The sequence below is a fragment of the Rana temporaria genome, chromosome 4, assembly GCF_905171775.1.
Source record: "Rana temporaria chromosome 4, aRanTem1.1, whole genome shotgun sequence".
In the NCBI taxonomy this organism is placed as follows: domain Eukaryota; kingdom Metazoa; phylum Chordata; class Amphibia; order Anura; family Ranidae; genus Rana; species Rana temporaria.
The window spans coordinates 466316255-466337060 of NC_053492.1; the positions used below are offsets into that span (position 1 = coordinate 466316255).

The 20806-nt window shown below is 45.5% G+C and overlaps 1 protein-coding gene across 4 annotated transcripts in view; it reads left to right on the forward strand.

Annotated features, from left to right (window-relative positions):
• PLCB4 (phospholipase C beta 4) overlaps positions 1–20806 on the forward strand; it is a 477241-nt gene that overhangs the window by 323988 nt on the left and 132447 nt on the right. For all 4 annotated transcript variants that reach the window (XM_040351702.1, XM_040351705.1, XM_040351703.1 and 1 more), the window contains 3 exons: positions 3215–3272; positions 13484–13592; positions 18965–19175. In XM_040351702.1, the coding sequence (XP_040207636.1) occupies positions 3215–3272; positions 13484–13592; positions 18965–19175 (378 nt within the window). The remainder of the gene's footprint in view (positions 1–3214; positions 3273–13483; positions 13593–18964; positions 19176–20806) is intronic.

Sequence of the window (20806 nt, forward strand, 5' to 3'; positions counted from 1 at the left end):
GATAGTACATATATAATAGAATTCAATACAGGAGGAATAAGAGAGCTTTCTGTGCAAGAGATCAATGCCTAGATCATCAGCTCCATCTAGTGGCCAGAATGGGGTATAGTATTCCAAAATGCCTAAATTAGAACACTATAGCTCATTTTGGCCACTAGATGGAGCTGATGATACAGGAATTAATCACTTAGAAATGTTATGGTGACTACTCGTTCAGCTTCCATAAATGCTTTTGACCTTCGTGCAACAAATGTTTTATAAACAGACCCCTTTGTCTTTTATTGGTATTTTATGTACTGTATGTGGTGCTACTTTGGTTAGCAGAGCAGGTAAAGCGTTCCTCCTGTGCGTTAATGATTGCATAATGATTAGCATAGGAAAAGCAAACTGCCATAGCCATGGCCGGGGTATCAGGTACGCGTTCACACTGGGTCACTGGTAACATGCATGTTATCATAATGCACAAGAATGCGCAGGTTGTGCGTTGCGGTGCTGCAGGATCATTCATTCTTATTGACACCTCAACTCCCCTTGCCAACAGACATGCGTTGTAGCACACCACAAGCATGGCAATGCATCACTGTGTGTTGTGGAGTGCTACAGAAAAATAACAGTACATGCACTTTTCTTTTAAGAAGCCTGCTTCCCCTGCATTGCTCTTGCCGCCGCTTGTCTCGGGGAAGCCTGGACAAGTTGACATTGTGAAGTGGCCATCTCCTTCCTAGCTGGCTGTGTTTTCCTCATCACTTACATTGCAGGGCTTATTAGTGGATAGGGAAAGCCTGCTGAGGCCAGACATAAGGTAAGTATTCCACCTTGGGAACACAGGTGTGTAGGCTCTACAACCTTCCTACATAACAGCTCCACCCGGTGCTCAGACCTTGAGGCTGCCGACACCTCAAATGTGCCAGAACAACTAAGACAGGGGTCTCAAAATGGCGGTCCTCCAGCTGTTGCGCAGCTACAAGTCCCATCATGCCTCTGCCTGTGGGAGTCATGCTTGTAACTGTCAGCCTTGCAATGCCTCATGGGACTTGGTAGTTTTGCAACAGCTGGAGGGCTGCCAGTTTGAGACCCTGGAACTAAGGGGATGGTTGGCACTCAGGATGACATCCAGAGAATACAGATGTTAGTCCTTAGCCATGACTAAGGACTAATGTCCGAAACTCGTAGGCTGTTTTTGCAGCATTGGACGCGTCTTTTCAATAAGGGAATACCGTGTTTATCGGCGTATACCGCGCACTTTTTTGCCCTGAAAATCAGGGCAAAATCGTGGGCGCGCGGTATAAGCCGATACCCGCTTTTCCGCGCCGAGTTTGAATACTGCGCCGACATATACCGAGCGCAGTACACTTGTGTATTGTCGGGCAGTCTCGGCTCCTCCCGCGCTGACGTCCTGGATGTACAGGACGTCAGCGCGAGAGTAGCCGAGCATTGCCGACAATACACGAGTGTACTGCGCTCTGTATATGTCGGCGCAGTATCCAAACTCGGCGCGGGAAACGAGCGGGGAGGACGCCGCAGAAGGACGCCGGACCCGACAAAGAGGACACCCGAAGTCGCAGACGGACGCCGGACCCGACGAAGAGGACACCCGAAGCCACAGAAGGACGCCAGACCCGACGAAGAGGACACCCGAAGCCGCAGACGGACAACGGACCCGACGAGGCCGCCGATGGACGCCGCGCAAGACACCAAAACTGTAAGTACAAAAAAAACTTTTTTTACACAGGATTCGGGGCAACTTTAGGGGTGCACGGTATACGCAGGAGCGCGTTATACCGCGATAAATACGGTACTATTTTTTGGGATGTCATCCTGAGTGCTGACAATCCCTTTCTTTCTTTAAAGCGGAAGTAAACCCATCCATAAAACAGTTTCATTTATGGCACGTGCCGGAAATGTAACACTCCCATTGGTTGTGCTCTCAACCAAACTGTCAAACCATCCAATGGCTGGTGCCATAACTGATCACATGTGCAGTATCATGGCAGTTGTAGATTAAACAGAGGCAAATATGGCAGCTTCCTTGGCTGAGAATGATAGGGGGGTTTACTGTAAGTATTCCACTTTATTCTTGGGGAGAAAAGCCTGCATGTGGACCAGTCTAGCAGAGGAACCTGCGGAGTAGGTTGGAGTGGAGGATTGGGTAAGCAAAGCATGGGTTCTCCATTGGTCTCACAATGTTACAGAACCTTGGACTACTTAAAGCGGTGGTTCACCCTAAAAAACAAGTTTCTACCATAAAATCCAGCATACTAGCGTGAGCTACAGTATACCTTTATTTTATTTTTTTGCGCCGTACTCACAGTTTAATCCCGTAGTTAAGTTTCAGACTCCCCGCGGGGAATGGGCGTTCCTATGCAGAGGCCAACATGATTGACGGCCGGCTATGGCGCGTCACGCTTCCCGAAAATAGCCGGAGTAGGACTCGGCTCTTCACGGCGCTATACGGCGCCTGCGCACAGACTAGGAGCTGACTGCACAGGCGCCGTGAAGAGCCAAGTCCTATTTCGGCTATTTTCGGGAAGCGTGACGCGCCATAGCCGGCCGTCAATCATGTTCCCCTCTGCATAGGAACGCCTACTCCTCGCGGGGAGTCTGAAACTTAACTAACGGATTAAACTGTGAGTACGGCGCAAAAAAAATAAAATAAAGGCATACTGTAGCTCGCGCTAGTATGCTGGATGACATGGTAGAATTTTTTTTTTTTTTTTTTAGGGTGAACCCCCGCTTTAATCATAAGTGAGAAGCGCCTGCTGGGACCAGTCTAGCAGAGGATTGGGTACGTAAAATATGAGTTCTGTGTTGGTCTTGATGGCATCAGAGGACCTACGACTGCTGGATAGTAGGAGGGAATAGGCTACAGGGACCGGTCTAGCAGAGGAGGTTTCAGGAGTGGAGGACAGGTTCTGAGTGGGTCTTGCTGGCATCAGAGGACCTGCAACCACTGGATCAGAGGCTGCGGAGACTGGTATTAAAGCCTGGAGGGTGCCTGCAGGAGTGGAGGCTTGGGTAAGTACATTATGGGTTCTGCATTGGTCTTGATGACGGCAGAATTAAACGTATGAATGCGTCATTATTAATAGCGGTCAGTTTCACGAATTGATTATTGTTTCTCTGAATGGCGTTCTGTTCATAAGTCAATGACGTTATTGATGAGAGATATTTGTTTTCCGAAGACTTAACGTTTTCCTAATTCATTTCTTTTCAGCAATGGAGAAAAATCGGATTGTTTGACGGTAGACCAATTAGTGAGCTTTCTAAATCAAGTAAGCTTTTTTCATACATTAACTTCTCTACCAGTCTTTGTGCCATGGCTGGCTCTTCCATCCTTCCTTTGCATGTGCCCTCCAATCATCCAATCCATCGTCCAATCATCTGACCGCTGTCCTTGATTTGCCGATGACCTGCCATCCATGGTCTATGCCAGGGGTCGCCAAACTTTCTGAAGACAGACTTTAGGGGAGCCGGACTGTAGCCAGTAAGAGTAGAACATGCCCTGTCTTAGACCTGGTGGCCAGTGGGAGTAAAAATTACATAGCACCGTGGTCAGGAGGAGGAGGAGTTGTGCCCCATCATTGGTATCATTTGGAGGAATAGTCCCCCATCATTGGTGTTAGTGTGAGGAATAGTGCCCCATGAATGGTGTCCGTGAGCAGAATAGTGTCCTATAATTGTTGTTAGTGGAAGGAATAGTGCCTCATCATTGATATCAGTGAGAGGTACAGTGCCTGTCATTGGTGTTAGTGGGAGGAATAGTGTCCCATCATTCATACCTCCCAACTTTTCAACTTCAGAATGAGGGACAAATGAGCATACCCCCCAAACAAACAACAAGGAGTTGTTGAGCGGGGGGGGGGGGGACACAGATCAAAGTAGTTAAGCGGGGGGGGGGATCCGCAGATCAAAGTTGTTGAGCGGGAGGGGTTCACGGATCAGAGTTGTTGAGCGGGAGGGGGGGTTCTGCGGATCATCAAAGTTTCAAAGTTGTTGAGCGGGGGGGTCCGCGGATCAGAGTTGTTGAGCGGGGGTGCGCGAAATCGCAAGACAATAGCACTGACATTACCGCGAAATCCGGGACGGTTGGGAGGTATGCATCATTGGTGTCAGCGGCAGGAATAGTGCCCCATCACTGGTATCAGTGGGAGGAATAGTGTCCCATCGGTGTCAGTGGCAGGAATATTGCCCCCATCATTGGTATCAGTGGGAGGAATAGTGCCCCATCATTGGTGTCAGTAGGAGGAATTAATGCCTCATCATTGGTGTCAGTAAAAGTAATAGTGCCTCATTATTGTAGTCAGTGGGAGAAATAGTGCCCTATCATTGGTGTCAGTGGGAGGAATAGTGCCCCATTGTTGGTGCCAGTGGGAGGAATTAATGCCTCAATATTGGTGTCAGTAGAAGAAAGAGTGATCCATCATTGGTATCAGTTGGAGAAATAGTGCCCCATCATTGGTATTGGTGGGAGGAATTAATGCCTAATCATTGCTGTCAGTGGGAGGAATATTGCCTCATCATTGGTGTCAGTGGAAGAAATAGTGTCCCAATGTTGGTGTCAGTGGAAGAAATAGTGTCCCAATGTTGGTGTCAGTGGGAGGAATGGGGCTTCATCATTGGTGATAGTGTAAGGAATAGTGCCCCATCATTTCTGTCAGTGGGAGGAATAGTGCCCCATCATTGGTGTCAGTGGGAGGAATTAATGTCTCATCATTAGTGTCAGTGGAAGAAATAGTGCCCCCTCATTAGTGTCTGCAGAAGAAATAGTGCCCCAATGTTGGTGTCAGTGGGAGGAATGGGGCTTCATCGTTGGTGATAGTGGAAGGATTAGTGCCTGAGTGGTGCCCCAAGGGTCAGATAAAGGTAAGCAAACAGCCACATCCGGCCCACGGGCCACAATTTGGAGACCACTGGGTTAGGCAATCAAAGGAAATTGATGCCAAGATCCCTATATATATATATATATATATATATATATATATACAGTATATATATATATATATATATATATTTTTTTTAGCTTAATCTAAAGTTACTTTCTGTAGACTTGGCATCCAAAAACAAAACACGGACACAACTTTAATGATCCTATGGGATACCCCAGCTGACCGAGAAGATCACTGAGGAACTTTACATTGCATATCACAATATAGAAAACCGCTATATAAAGGCTATTTGCCTGGAGGGGGCATCAATTAACGTGCTCTTATTTAGCCCACGAGAAATGGAGCCACTTCAACCCTTTCCATTCCAGGTGTTGGAGATTAGTGCTGCCAGACAGAGGCTGCTGGTTCAGTAAACCATTTGGGCTTAATTTTTTTCCAAATCTAAAAAAAAAACAGCAAAATCAATATTATAGCCTAACCAATAATACAGCAACCAATCAGCAACGCAAAATCTCTAACAAACTATGTAGACACCATCAAATAGGAGGTCAATCAGCCAAAGCTGAAGGAACCCCTTGGAACCTCTTGAGGAACCCCGGGCTTCCACAGAGCCCTGGTTGAGAATGGCTTCTCTATAATGTGTACTTCCTCAATCCAAAGCCTGGTGTGATTTCTGCCCCCTCTCTGCTCCCTTTGCCAAAAAAATGAAGGGTAAGTCCATCCAAAAACAGATCTACAATGTGATGGACCGATGCTGCATTCACCTAGGTAACTATGAATAAAAAAAATACCCATACTTTTCTTTTAATTCCTCTAATGCCGCGTAAACACGATCGGAATTTCCAATGGAAAAAGTCTGACGGCGGCATTACCTGTATGCCCATTTGCCTGTCCGTACCATTCTGCCGACGTAAATGTCTGTGCGTCCGGCAAGTGGTTAAGGGTCTCCACCAACACAGAGACCGGTAAATGGCCGAATAGCCAAATTAATCCAGATTCTAAAAATCCCACCCACACACCCCAACAAGCATCAGGTCGGGGTTGTGGGGAAGAGAACATAGGCCCGGATTCACATACCTCGGCGCATATTTATGCCGGCGTAGCGTATCGAATATACACTACGCCGGCGCAGCGCACAGAGGCGAGCACTTGATTCACAAAGCACTCGCTCCCACTCGCTGTTAAAGATACGCTGGGCTTCCTCGGCGTAAGCCAGCGTAGGTGGAAGTGGGCGTGAGCCATACTAATGAGGCGTGAACCCATGTAAATGATGGACTGGGAGTCATAAAGAAACGAATAACGTACGGCGCATGCGCCGTCCCGTGGCCGCATCCCAGTGCTCATGAGTGAGTGAGTGAGTGAGAGACTTGTAAAGCGCAACACATGCGAACTGAATCGCCTCTGGGCGCTGTATCCATTCCATGGGTAAGGAACCCCTTGACCTCAGAAGACATGGGTTTTAATCTTTCTCCTGAAGGCCAAGTGGTCCGACTCCAGTCATGCTCAGAATCACGTCGAAACAACTGCCTAGGATACGTCGAATCACTGCCTACGACGTGAACGTAACCTACGTCTAGTCATATTCACGTACAACGTAAACGACAACAGATACGACTGCTTGCGTTCCCTGGTCCATACCTTTGCATGAGTTGCGCCTCCTATATGGGGAATAACTTTACGCCGGACGTACGACTTAAACCGCGTATATTATGTGCCGAGCGCAACTACGTTCGTGAATCGGCGTATCTCCCTCATTTGCATATGTGCATCGAAAATCAATGGGAGCGGAAAATGCGCCCAGTGTAAATATGCGCCCACGCTACGACGGTGTAGGAAAGTTACGTTGGTCGGATGAAGCCTATTTTCAGGCGTATCTCAGTTTATGGGCACGGCGCATTGATACGACGGCGCACATTTACACTTACACAGCGTATCTCGAGATACGTCAGCGTAAGTGCTTTGTGAATCCGGGCCATTGTCTCTTGGGGACAAGGTGTTTTGCAAGGAGCCCCCCCCCCCCCGTCAAGGTGCCCTCCCTACTGTATGTTGAGGGCATGTGGCCTGGTATGGTTCAGAAGGTAGGTCTGCAAACTTTGCACTTAGCATGAGAATTTTCTCTTGGTGAAGTGGTGAAAATTCACTTTGCAATGATGTGCCAGGAAAATAAACGTAATTTTGCTTGCCCGTGATTGGATGATGGAAGTCAGCAGACCTTCACCTTATTTCACTAGGGGGGCAATTTATTTGCAAAGTGCAAATTCCCTTGCTAAAATAACAACCATTGTGCCTTTAGTATACAACCACCCTATAATAAACCTAATATTGATGTTATTTTATTTTATTTATCCAGAGGGCATTTCAAAGTTTTTCCCATACAAACACGTATAAAGAAGCCCCGGCAGTTTTGTGTGTTTTCCTCCAGCCTGACAAAGCCGCACACAGGCGCCAAGGCAACAAGCAGCGAGATATAGGTCATTAAGCACAGATCCACTCTCAGTTCATTTGTTGTTGTAGGAGAGACGCGGCTGGTACGACTAATCAGTGAATCCTGCAGTTGAAAAAAGACGTTCAAATGCTGCATATGCCACTTCCAGGCTTGATTGATGATCACCCAGTCTGCCTGGGCTTTGTGTAAAGCCAGCAAGAAAACAACAAGTTATTACTAAGAAATGAAGAACAATATGACCTAAAAAAGTGTAAAAAAAAACCCACAAATATTATAAAACACAAAAAAAAAATGCATGAAGTTTTTTATGATATTTCATAATGATGTGAAAATCAAGCATTGCACATTTTATCTGGGGTACAAGATTAGGGTATAGGGCAGCGGTCAGGCCCACAGGCCTCATCCAGCCCCCTATTAGATTTTACCCAATGCCCGGGCAACTTGTCCTGTATTTGAAAGGGGGCTCTGATGTGCCAGGGAGGGCAAGGCTTTGATGTGACGGGGAGACTCTGGTGTGGAAGGGGGACCTCTTAGGGGCTTCTCATGTGATTTGGATCTTCTTGTGTGATTGTGAAGAAAGAATTTCACCAGCACACCAAGATCTTAAGAAATGGGTCCAAGAACTTTAATCACATAGTTACAAAAGGCGACGTTTCGAAATGCAAATGCAAAATGCTCTAGAAAAGCGCGGTGACGTACAACACGTACAACGGCACTATAAAGGGGAAGTTCTATTCGGATGGTGCCACCCTTGGGGCTGCTTTAGCTGATTTCGTGTTAGTAAAAGAGGCAAATAGACAGTGAACTTTGAAAGTACAGTTGGACTGTTCAAAGTGCAGTTGATCCAAAGCTTAGTGAATGAGGCGAAGCTTCACATTGCAAAGAATACCCAATCACATGCAAGGAAACCCGCATTTAGACAAGTTGACAAGGCTACTAGTATTACCAGAAGTATAGGACAGTATTGACAGCCTACATACATCCTCCTTGTAGGCTGACTTTACCTCTCCACCATCTACCAAAAACTTTTGTACAGTTGGCCAGACTACTAGTATTATTAGAAGACGAGCATAGCAATGACAGCCTCCATATGTCTTTCTACGGTAGTAGGCTGACTTTAACTGTCTACCTAAAAAGTTTGGCCAGTTTCCCAGGCTACTAATATTATCAGAAGGAGAAGATAGTAATAACAGATTACATATGTCCGCCTAGTAGGTTGACTTTCACTCCCAATCGTCTACCAAAAACTTTTGGCCAGTTGGCGAGGCTACTAGTATTATCAGAAGAAAAGAACAGCAATGACAGCCTACATACATCTTCCTAGTTGGTTGACTTTAACTCTCCACCGTCTACCAAAAAAGTTAACTGGCCAAACTTTTTTGGTAGATGGTGGAGAGTTAAAGTTAACCAACTATGAAGATGTATGTCCATGCTACTAGTTATATCAGAAGAAGAGGATAATAATGACAGCCTTTATATGTCCTCCTAGTAGGTTGACTTTAACTCTCTCTCTACCTAAACATTTTGGCCAGTTTCCCAGGCTACTAGTATTATCAGAAGAAGAAGAAGACAGTAATAGCAAATTGCATATGTCCTCCTAGTAGGTTGACTTTAACTTTAAATCGTCTATCATAAACTTGTGGCCAATTGGTCTGGCTACTAGTATTATCAGAAGGAGAGGGGAGTAATAGTAGATTACTCTGTCTATTAAAAACGTTTGGCCACTTGGCAAGGCTACTAATATTTTCAGAATGAGAGGACAGCCTACATATGTCCTCCTAGTAGGCTGACTTTAGCTCCCCACCATCTACCATAAACCTTTACCACTTGGCCAGGCTACTAGTATTATCGGAAGGAGAGGACAGTAATAACAGATTACATATGTCCTCCTAGTAGGTTGACTTTAACTCTCAATCGTCTATCATAAACTTGTGTCCACTTGGCCAGGCTACTAGTATTATCAGAAGGAGAGGGCAGTAATAGCAGATTACTCTGTCTATTAAAAAAGTTTGGCCAAGCTACTAGTATTATCAGAAGGAGAGGACAGTAATTACAGATTACATATGTCCTCCTAGTAGGTTGACTTTCACTCTCAATCGTCTACCAAAAACTTTTGGCCAGTTGGCGAGGCTACTAGTATTATCAGAAGAAGATAACAGCAATGACAGCCTACATACATCTTCCTAGTTGGTTGACTTTAACTCTCCACCGTCTACCAAAAAAGTTAACTGGCCAAACTTTTTTGGTAGATGGTGAATAGTTAAAGTTAACCAACTAGAAAGATGTATGTCCATGCTACTAGTTATATCAGAAGAAGAGGATAATAATGACAGCCTTTATATGTCCTCCTAGTAGGTTGACTTTAACTCTCTCTCTACCTAAACATTTTGGCCAGTTTCCCAGGCTACTAGTATTATCAGAAGAAGACAGTAATAGGAAATTGCATATGTCCTCCCAGTAGGTTGACTTTAACTTTAAATCGTCTATCATAAACTTGTGGCCAATTGGTCTGGCTACTAGTACTATCAGAAGGAGAAGGCAGTAATAGTAGATTACTCTGTCTATTAAAAACGTTTGGCCAGTTGGCCAGGCTACTAATATTTTCAGAATGAGAGGACAGCCTACATATGTCCTCCTAGTAGGCTGACTTTAGCTCCCCACTATCTACCATAAACCTTTACCACTTGGCCAGGCTACTAGTATTATCAGAAGGAGAGGACAGTAATAACAGATTACATATGTCCTCCTAGTAGGTTGACTTTAACTCTCAATCGTCTATCATAAACTTGTGGCCACTTGGCCAGGCTACTAGTATTATCAGAAGGAGAGGACAGTAATTACAGATTACATATGTCCTCCTAGTAGGCTGACTTTAGCTCCCCACCATCTACCATAAACCTTTGGCCACTTGGCCAGGCTACTAGTATTATCAGAAGGAGAGGACAGTAATTACAGATTACATATGTCCTCCTAGTAGGTTGACTTTAACTCTCAATCGTCTACCAAAAACTTTTGGCCAGTTGGCGAGGCTACTAGCATTATCAGAAGAAGAGAACAGCAATGACAACCTACATACATCTTCCTAGTTGGTTGACTTTAACTCTCCACCGTCTACCAAAAAAGTTAACTGGCCAAACTTTTTTGGTAGATGGTGGAGAGTTAAAGTTAACCAACTAGGAAGATGTATGTCCATGCTACTAGTTATATCAGAAGAAGAGGATAATAATGACAGCCTTTATATGCCCTCCTAGTAGGCTGACTTTAACTCTCTCTCTACCTAAACATTTTGGCCTGTTTCCCAGGCTACTAGTATTATCAGAAGAAGAAGACGACAGTAATAGGAAATTGCATATGTCCTCCTAGTAGGTTGACTTTAACTTTAAATCGTCTATCATAAACTTGTGGCCAATTGGTCTGGCTACTAGTATTATCAGAAGGAGAGGGCAGTAATAGTAGATTACTCTGTCTATTATAGTAGCCTGGCCAGTTGGCCAGGCTACTAATATTTTCAGAAGGAGAGGACAGCCTACATATGTCCTCCTAGTAGGCTGACTTTAGCTCCCCACTATCTACCATAAACCTTTACGACTTGGCCAGGCTACTAGTATTATCAGAAGGAGAGGGCAGTAATTATAGATTACATATGTCCTCCTAATAGGTTGACTTTAACTCTCCACCGTCTACCAAAAAAGTTAACTGGCCAAACTTTTTTGGTAGATGGTGGAGAGTTAAAGTTAACCAACTAGGAAGATGTATGTCCATGCTACTAGTTATATCAGAAGAAGAGGATAATAATGACAGCCTTTATATGTCCTCCTAGTAGGCTGACTTTAACTCTCTCTCTACCTAAACATTTTGGCCAGTTTCCCAGGCTACTAGTATTATCAGAAGAAGAAGACAGTAATAGGAAATTGCATATGTCCTCCTAGTAGGTTGACTTTAACTCTAAATCGTCTATCATAAACTTGTGGCCAATTGGCCTGGCTACTAGTATTATCAGAAGGAGAGGGGAGTAATAGTAGATTACTCTGTCTATTAAAAACGTTTGGCCACTTGGCCAGGCTACTAATATTTTCAGAATGAGAGGACAGCCTACATATGTCCTCCTAGTAGGCTGACTTTAGCTCCCCACCATCTACCATAAACCTTTGGCCACTTGGCCAGGCTACTAGTATTATCAGAAGGAGAGGACAGTAATAACAGATTACATATGTCCTCCTAGTTGGTTGACTTTAACTCTCAATTGTCTACCAAAAACCTTTGGCCAGTTGGCAAGGCTACTAGTATTATCAGAAGAAGAGAACAGCAATGACATCCTACATACATCTTCCTAGTTGGTTGACTTTTAACTCTCCACCGTCTACCAAAAAAGTTAACTGGCCAAACTTTTTTGGTAGACGGCGGAGAGTTAAAATCAACCAACTAGGAATATGTATGTCGGGGCTACTAGTATTATCAAAAGAAGAGAACAGCAATGACATCCTACATACATCTTCCTAGTTGGTTGACTCTTAAGCCTCATTCACACGATCGTACTTCCATCTGACTTTTCCGTGGATTTCTGTCGGAAGGGCGTTGTCCGTGAACTTGGTATGCATACACACGGCAGGACTTTTTCAGCCAACAAACACGAACGTAGTGACGTAATAGACGTAACGGACGTACTACATGTTTTTTCTGCTCTTTACTGCCACCCTTTGGGCAACTTCTGCTGTTGTTGTCTGATCTTAAGCATTGGTTCTGAGCTTGCGTGTTTGTACTTTGGACTTGTGTACACACGATCGGATTAGCTGCCGGAAAGTATGTCTCTTCTCACAGCGAACATTTGTCCCATGAAAAAGTGAAAAATGTTGTCCGATGGAGCGTACACGCGGTCGGATTGTCCACAAAAACAGGTTCGTCGGAGGTTTGTTGTCAACAAGTCCAATGGTGTGTACGGGTCTCAACTCTCCACCGTCTACCAAAAAAGTTTGGTCAGTTGTCCATGCTACTAGTTATATCAGAAGAAGAGGATAATAATGACAGCCTACATATGTCCTCCTAGTAGACTGAGGCCGCGTACACACGATCAGTCCATCCGATGAGAATGGTCCAAAGGACCGTTGTCATCGGTTAACCGATGAAGCTGACTGATGGTCTGATGTGCCTACACACCATAGGTTAAAAACCGATCGTGTCAGAACACGGTGACGTAAAACATAACGACGTGCTGAAAAAAACGAAGTTCAATGCTTCCAAGCATGCGTCGACTTGATTCTGAGCATGCGTTGATTTTTAACCGATGGTTGTGCCTACTAACGATCGTTTTTTTCACATCGGTTAGGAATCAATCGGTTAAATTTAAAGCAAGTTGGCTTTTTTTTAACCGATGGTTAAATAACCTATGGGGCCCACACGCGATCGGTTTTGACCGATGAAAACGGTCCATCAGACCGTTGTCCTCTGTTTAACCTATCGTGTGTACGAGGCCTGACTTTAACTCTCCACCATCTACCAAAACCTAAAATATAATTTTTGGATGGACTTCACCTCTAAATTAATAAATATAGGCAAATGTGCCAATGGTTCCATTGGTTTGTAAATGTGTTAAAGCGGGAGTTCACCCTAAAAAAAAAATTTAAGATTAGATTCATGCTCATTTTGTCTAGGGGAATCGGGTAGTTTTTTTCAAAAACAAAGCAGTACTTACCGTTTTAGAGAGCGATCTTCTCCGCCGCTTCCGAGTATGGTCTTCGGGACTGGGCGTTCCTTCTTGATTGACAGTCTTCCGACGGTCGCATCTATCGCGTCACGAGTAGCCGAAAGAAGCCGAACGTCGATGCGGCTCTATACGGCACCTGCGCACCGACGTTCGGCTACTTTTGGAAAATTGTGACGCGATGTATGCGACCGTCGGAAGCCTGTCGGAAGCCTGTCAATCAAATAGGAACGCCCACTCCCGCAGCCCATACCCGGAAGCGGCGGAGAAGATCGCTCTCTAAAACGGTAAGTACTGCTTCGATTTAAAAAAAACTACCCGATTCCCCTAGACAAAATGAGCATGAATCTAATCTTAAAAATTGTCATTTCCGGGTGAACCTCCACTTTAATTGAAAGGAACAACATATACCATACAAAAATTGCTGAATGATGCTTTTTTTTTGTCCTGTAGCATCAAAGAGATCCTCGTCTGAATGAAATCTTGTTCCCGTTCTACGATGCAAAGAGAGCAATGCAGATCATAGAGATGTATGAGCCGGATGAAGAGCTAAGGCAAAAAGGTATTTGTATTGGAGACGTTTTCTTCAATGTAATTATGGGACTCCTATCCTAAAGCGAAGCGCTGACACAAATATGGCGGACCTCTGACCCTACTGGTGTAGATGTTTGATAGAGCAATTCGCATTCCATATGTGTCTTGTAATAACCTGCACAGGCACCTATAATGAAAAAGGACTTGTATTTTATGTTCTGGATGCATAGAAGAGAGGTCGAATCTAATCTGGAAGCCCAGCAAAAGTTCATTATGAAAAAAGTTTGATTGAGTTGTGACACCGTGACCTCGAAAAATAAACTACAAACTGCAAATGACTGCAGAACGCCGAGAGATTTATATCTACATTGACCGTGACCTTTCCCTCTCTTCTGTATCTCACTAAATTCGGCTGAAACTATAATCTGATTAAATGAAGGGTGGCCTCACCAAAAAATGTACTGAGGAAGATTGATGGGAAATAATGACTGTGATATGAATATATTTACAAGAATTATTGGCAAGCCTCATAAATGTACTTGAATGAAAATTTAAGGAAATGCGTTCGCTTTCATGGTCTCACTTTGCTTGTGACCCCCCCCCCATCCCTCTTATGCTCACCTTGCTTGCGGTCCCTTGCTGCTCCTTCCTCTTTCATAGTCTGCACTCAAATCTGTGGTATTGGGGACCCAGGGGCGTGGTGACGTCACCCTCTTTGGTCATGTGATATTGTTTGGGCCTAATCATTTAAGGTGACCAGATTTTTTAAAATGAAGTCTGGGGACATATTATTTTTATTGGTAAATGGTAAACTATTTTATACGCATATTTCCCTCAAATTATATATGCAGTCAGTGGTGTAGCGTGGGTTGTCAGCGCCCGGGACAAGGCAAGAAATTTGCACCCCGCCAGACTTTTAGCACTCCCCGAGTCTAGGGTGACCACATTTCCAAACTACCATTCAGGGACACCCTCCCTTCCCAAAAATCAGATAGTGCTGTAGCGAATCACAGCACAGTGATTGGACACAAGGCGGGATTTATGATTTCTCCAATCACAAGCAGGGGGCAGGATTGTGCTCCTTCAGGCATTCCTGGCCAGGACAAGTACTGTCAGTGAGTAAAGCGGTGATGTGGCGGCCTTTTTTGGGGGCATCAGATTGGCCCTGGGGGGTGGCTGTGTCCGTTTCAATACACTGTATTGTCCTGGAATGAATGTGCCCGGGACAGATCTGCAAAATGTGGGACTGGCCCGGGCAATCTGGGACACGTGGTCACCCTACCTGAGTCCCCTTCACTAGTACAGTATTACTGACCAACTTGATTCCTGCACTGACCTACCTGATTCCTACACTGACCACTACACTAACCTACTTGATTCCTACAATGATCTACCTGATTCCTATGCTGACCACTACACTGACCTACCTGATTCCTACACTGACCACTACACTAACCTACTTGATTCCTACACTGATCTACCTGATTCCTATGCTGACCACTACACTGACCTACCTGATTCCTACACTGACCACTGCACTAACCTACTTGATTCCTACACTGATCTACCTGATTCCTATGCAGACCACTACACTGACCTACCTGATTCCTACACTGACCACTACACTAACCTACTTGATTCCTCCACTGATCTACCTGATTCCTATGCTGACCACTACACTGACCTACCTGATTCCTACACTGACCACTACACTAACCTACTTGATTCCTACAATGATCTACCTGATTCCTATGCTGACCACTACACTGACTTACCTGATTCCTGCACTACTCCCCCCCCCCTTTATGAACAGTGTAGATCGGTTGATTTTGCTCACCTCTTCATGGCCTCCATAATAATCCATCAGAGCAGGGTTCTCCCCAGCACCAGGTACTGTTCCTGACACCCAGCCACTCCTCAGTATAACCCCTTCCAAGAGCTTCTACAATAGCGGCCGCACGGTCTGCGCCACCCCTCCTCTCTGTGAGAACACACACACACAGGGGGCCACCCACACCAGAGGGATCGTGGGGGACAAGCTGAACCACAGAAGTCTCTGGGAGGGGGGGCAACACAGCACACTTGGGGGGCACAGTAATGATTTTGCGCCCCCCCCTAAATGTTGCACCCGAGGCAAGAGTACCAGATGCCCCCCCATGCCACTGCAATCCGGGGACAGTGTCCTCAATCCGGAGACGGTCCCTGGAAACTGGGGATGTCTGGTCACCCTATAGTAATTAGCTGAGTAGGTCATGCGCCCTGCTATACCTGGATAGTCTTTCTGGCTATAATGTTGATATGTGGATAGTCTTGCTGGCTATAATGGTGATATGTGGATAGTCATGCTGGCTATGATGGTGATATGTGTATGACTTACACATGGCGGATCTTAAGTGTATCTATGCGAAAATGATTCTAAGAATCAGTCGCATAGATACACGGGCCAAAAAAGGGAGATACGATGGAGTATCCTGAGATACTCCATCGTAACTTCTCTCAGAATATGGCCTATACTGTCTACAAAAACAATTTATGGAAAAACCTGGGGGGGAGGGTATAACATTTCCAAGCTTCCTCCAGGAAAACTGACAGACTGCTGGTGCAATTAGCTGCAGCCATGGATTTCTGTGCCTTGCAGCCACACATAACAAAGGGGCAGGGATGCTGGTGACATCTAATGTGGCCACCTGGCCCAATTTGGACAAGAACATTGGCTAAATATTACAACGGGGCCATAGCAGGTCAATGCTGTCTTCAACATCTGCCTTTACCAAATGTGGCCACCTTGCCATATTTGGGACATTGATCAGATATTGCCCTGTGGCCATAGCAAGTCAATGATGTCACCAAATGCTGCTTGCACCATATATGTCTACCTGGTCATATTTTGGACAATGTCCTTGACAAAATATGGTCGTGCGACCATATTAGGTCAGTGATGTCACCAGAATCCACCTACACCTAATGTGTCAACCTTTCCATAGTAGGTCAATGATGTCACCAGCATCTGTTTGTAATTATTGTGGCTACCTGGCCATATTTGGACAATGTTAACGACAAAATAGTAGGTCAATATGGCCATGTGGCTATAGTAGATAAGTGCTGTCACCAGCATCCCCGTCTCTTTGGGGATGATGAGCCAAATATGACCGTGTGGCCATAGTATGTCAATGATGTCACCAGCATCTGCTTGCACTTACTGTTGCCACCTGGCAATATTTTGGACATGTCATTGATCAAATGTGTCCATAGTAGGTCAGTGATGTCACCAACATCCACTTGCACCTAATATAAGTAACTGGACATATTTGGACGATGTCATTGACCAAATATGGGCATGTGGCCATAGTAGGTCAGTGATGTCACCAGCATCCACTTGCACCCAATGTATCCCCCCGGTCATATTTTGGACAATGTTGTTGATCAAATGCAGAGCTTTTTTCTCAGAAAATAGGTGCAGGAACTCAACCACGACCCCGTTCAGATTTCACAAACAGTAGAAGGGTCTTAAAAGGGCATTAAATTCCAGGATTGCATTACATACAGAGTGCAGAGTTCAGGGGGTTACACACAGAGCGCAGAGCTGTCACTTGTAAACACAGAAACCAGACTTCTGTGTTTACAAGTGATTGTGGTGAGTAGGCACCAAAGGGTCTGAGCCAAAGGTGGTGGAACTGAGTTCCCCCTGAAAAAAAGCCCTGATCAAATGTGTCCATAGTAGGTCAAGGATATTGCCAGCATCCACTTGCGAGTACCTGTCCTTATTTGTACAATGTTATGGACCAAATATCGCCATGTGACCATAGTTTGTCAATTATGTCACCAGCATCCGCTTGCACCTAATTAGGTAGATTCAGAAAGAGTTAGGCCGGCTTATCAGTAGATAAGCCGACCTAACTCAGAATCTACGCCGACTTATGTTTAAGCGTATGCTCAAACAGAGATACGCTTAAACATATCTAAGATACGACGGCTTGCACCGTCCTATCTTAGATTGCAATATTTTGGATGGCCGCTAGGTGGGGCTTCCATTGAGGTCGGCGTAGAATATGTTAAATGAGGAGATACGCCGATTCACGAACGTACGCCCGGCCGACGCAGTACTTTTACGCCGTTTCTGTAAGAGATAGGCTGCGTAAAGTTATGCCCCGTACACACCATCACTTTATGTGATGAAAAAAAACGAAGTTTTTAAAAACGTCACTTTAATTGACCGTGTGTGGGGGAAAACGTCGTTTTATGTCTTGTAAAAAACGACCAAAAAAAATTGAAGCATGCTTCAATTTTATGTGTCGTTTTTCAAAACATTGTTTTTTACTTCACAGAAATTGACCGTGTGTAGCAAAAAACGTTGTTTAAAAAGACGTTTTTACACCTGCGCATGCCCAGAAGCTAGTTATGAAGCGAGCTTTAATGGAAAAAGTGGTGAACGTAACCTCGCTTTGCCAGAACATTGTGAGAAAAACGATGGTGTGTAGGCAACTTCGTCTTTGAAAATTGAAGTTTCAAAAACGTCGTTTTTTACTTCACAGAAAATTTACGATTTTTTTCATCACATAAAGTGATGGTGTGTATGCGGCATTAGAGCTAGGCCCTAGTGGAATAGTAATGTCAAGTATGGCCGCCGTTCCCGCGTCGAAATTCGAATTTTTTACGTCGTTTGCGTAAGTCGTCCGTGAATAGTGATTTACGTCGTTTACGTCCACGTCAAAATCAATAGGCCCGTACGGCGTACTTAGCCGCAATGCACACTGGGAAATGTAGGTGCCCGGCGCATGCGCAGTTAAAAAAAACATAAAAAACGTGAGGTCAAGCGCCATTGACATAAAACACGCCCCCCCTCAAACACATTTGAATTAGGCGCCCTTACGCCCGCCGATTCAGGCTACGCCGACGTAACTTAGCAGGCAAGTACATTGTGAATCATGTACTTGCCTCGCTAACTTACGGCGGCGTAGCTTAAATTCCTTAAGCTACGCGGCCGCAAAGTTACACGAACGTACCTGAATCTACCTAAAAGTGACTACCTGGTCATATTTGTGTAATATCATTGGCGAAATTTGGCCATGCAGCAATAGAAGGTAAGTGATGTCACCAGCATCCCGTCCCTTTGTTAGGTGCGTCCTCCAAACCTTAGCTCATCCTTGCTCACCACCTCCACCGTACAATAAATTGGCAATAAAGAGAAAACTCCTATTACATGGTGAGAGCAAAATTATTTTTCTGGTTCAGATTTGCTTAGCTGTACAAAAGGAATATCCTTGTACCAATCCTAAAATGTGAATTATTCTACACAGACATAGCTTTTGGAAGCTTGTAGCCCCATATATAAAATTATGTTTGAAAAGTTTTTTGGACAAGAAATGCTCGGCTGACTTTTTCTCCTTTTTCCACTTGCAGGTCAAATATCAAGCGATGGATTCTGCCGATATCTGATGTCTGATGAGAATGCCCCAGTCTTTCTCGACCGATTGGAACTCTATCAGGAAATGGAGCAACCGCTTGCACACTATTTCATTAGCTCCTCCCACAATACATACCTTACCGGCAGACAGTTTGGTGGCAAATCATCTGTAGAAATGTACAGACAGGTTCTTCTAGCTGGATGCAGGTATTTCTGTTTAATTGAAAAAGATCTCCACAATATCATATTTGTGATATGGTATTTTTTTGGAAAAATAAATGTTTTATTGTACATAGATGTATTGTCATGATCTCTATAGATGAATATTGGTTGCATATAAAAAGGCGTGGATCCTGAGGAAGCAAGACTACTGTGAAACGCGTTGATCTATTACGCCAGTTTGGAGTTCTGTACATGCACCAACTAAATACAGTTGTACCGTACAACCATGGTTTTGTGGTTTTTATTAGGGTTGTCCCGATACTAGTATCGGTATCGGGACCGATTCCGAGTATTTGCGGGAGTACTCGTACTCCCGCAAATACCCCCAATACCAAAATAGAATACTCCCCCGTCCCCGCCGCCCACGCCCCCGCCGCCATCGCCGTGACGCCGCATCCCCGCTACCGCCGACTGTGTAATACGTGCCGGGAACATTACAGCTTAGACACTCCCCCTCGCTCGGGTGAACTGTCCAATCCCGAGCGAGGGGGAGTGTCTATACGCAGCGCGGCGCCAATCATTACAGCTATTCAAAGCTGTAATGTTCCCGGCGCGTATTACACAGTCTGCGGTAGCGGGGATGCAGGTAAGCGGGATATGGGGGGGAGACATGGCTACATGGGGGGAGACATGCCTGGATGGGGGGGAGACATGCCTGGATGGGGGGAGACATGCCTGGATGGGGGGGAGACATGGCTGGATGGGGGGGAGACATGGCTGGATGGGGGACATACATGGCTGGATGGGGGGGAGACATGCCTGGATGGGGGGGAGACATGCCTGGATGGGGGGGATACATGGCTGGATGGGGGGGAGACATGGCTGGATGGGGGGGGAGACATGGCTGGATGGGGGGAGACATGCCTGGATGGGGGGGAGACATGCCTGTATGGGGGGGAGACATGGCTGGATGGGGGGCATACATGGCTGGATGGGGGGGAGACATGGCTGGATGGGGGGAGACATGGCTGGATATGGGGGGACATAGCTGGATATGGGGGAGACATGGCTGGATATGGGGGGGACATGGCTGGATATGGGGGGGACATAGCTGGATATGGGGGGGACATGACTGGATATGGGGGGGGCATGGCTGGATATGGGGGGAGACATGGCTGCATGGGGGGGACATGGCTGGATAATGGGGGGACATGGCTGGATAATGGGGGGACATGGCTGCATATGGGGGTGGACATGGCTGCATATGGGGGTGGACATGGCTGGATATGGGGGGACATGGCTGCATATGGGGGGACATGGCTGCATATGGGGGGACATGGCTGCATATGGGGGGGACATGGCTACATATGGGGGGGACATGGCTGCATCTGGGGGGGACATGGCTGCATCTGGGGGGGACATGGCTGCATCTGTGGGGGGACATGGCTGCATTTGTGGGGAGACATGGCTGCATTTGGGGACACATTTCAAAAAAGTATCGGTATTCGGTATCGGCGAGTACTTGAAAAAAAGTATCGGTACTCGTACTCAGTCCTAAAAAAGTGGTATCGGGACAACCCTAGTTTTTATGATGCTTCCTAATCATGTAATAAAGACGGTGATTATTTTTTTCGTATATCAGTGTATATCCTCTCTGTGGCTTTCTGCCCTCCTCC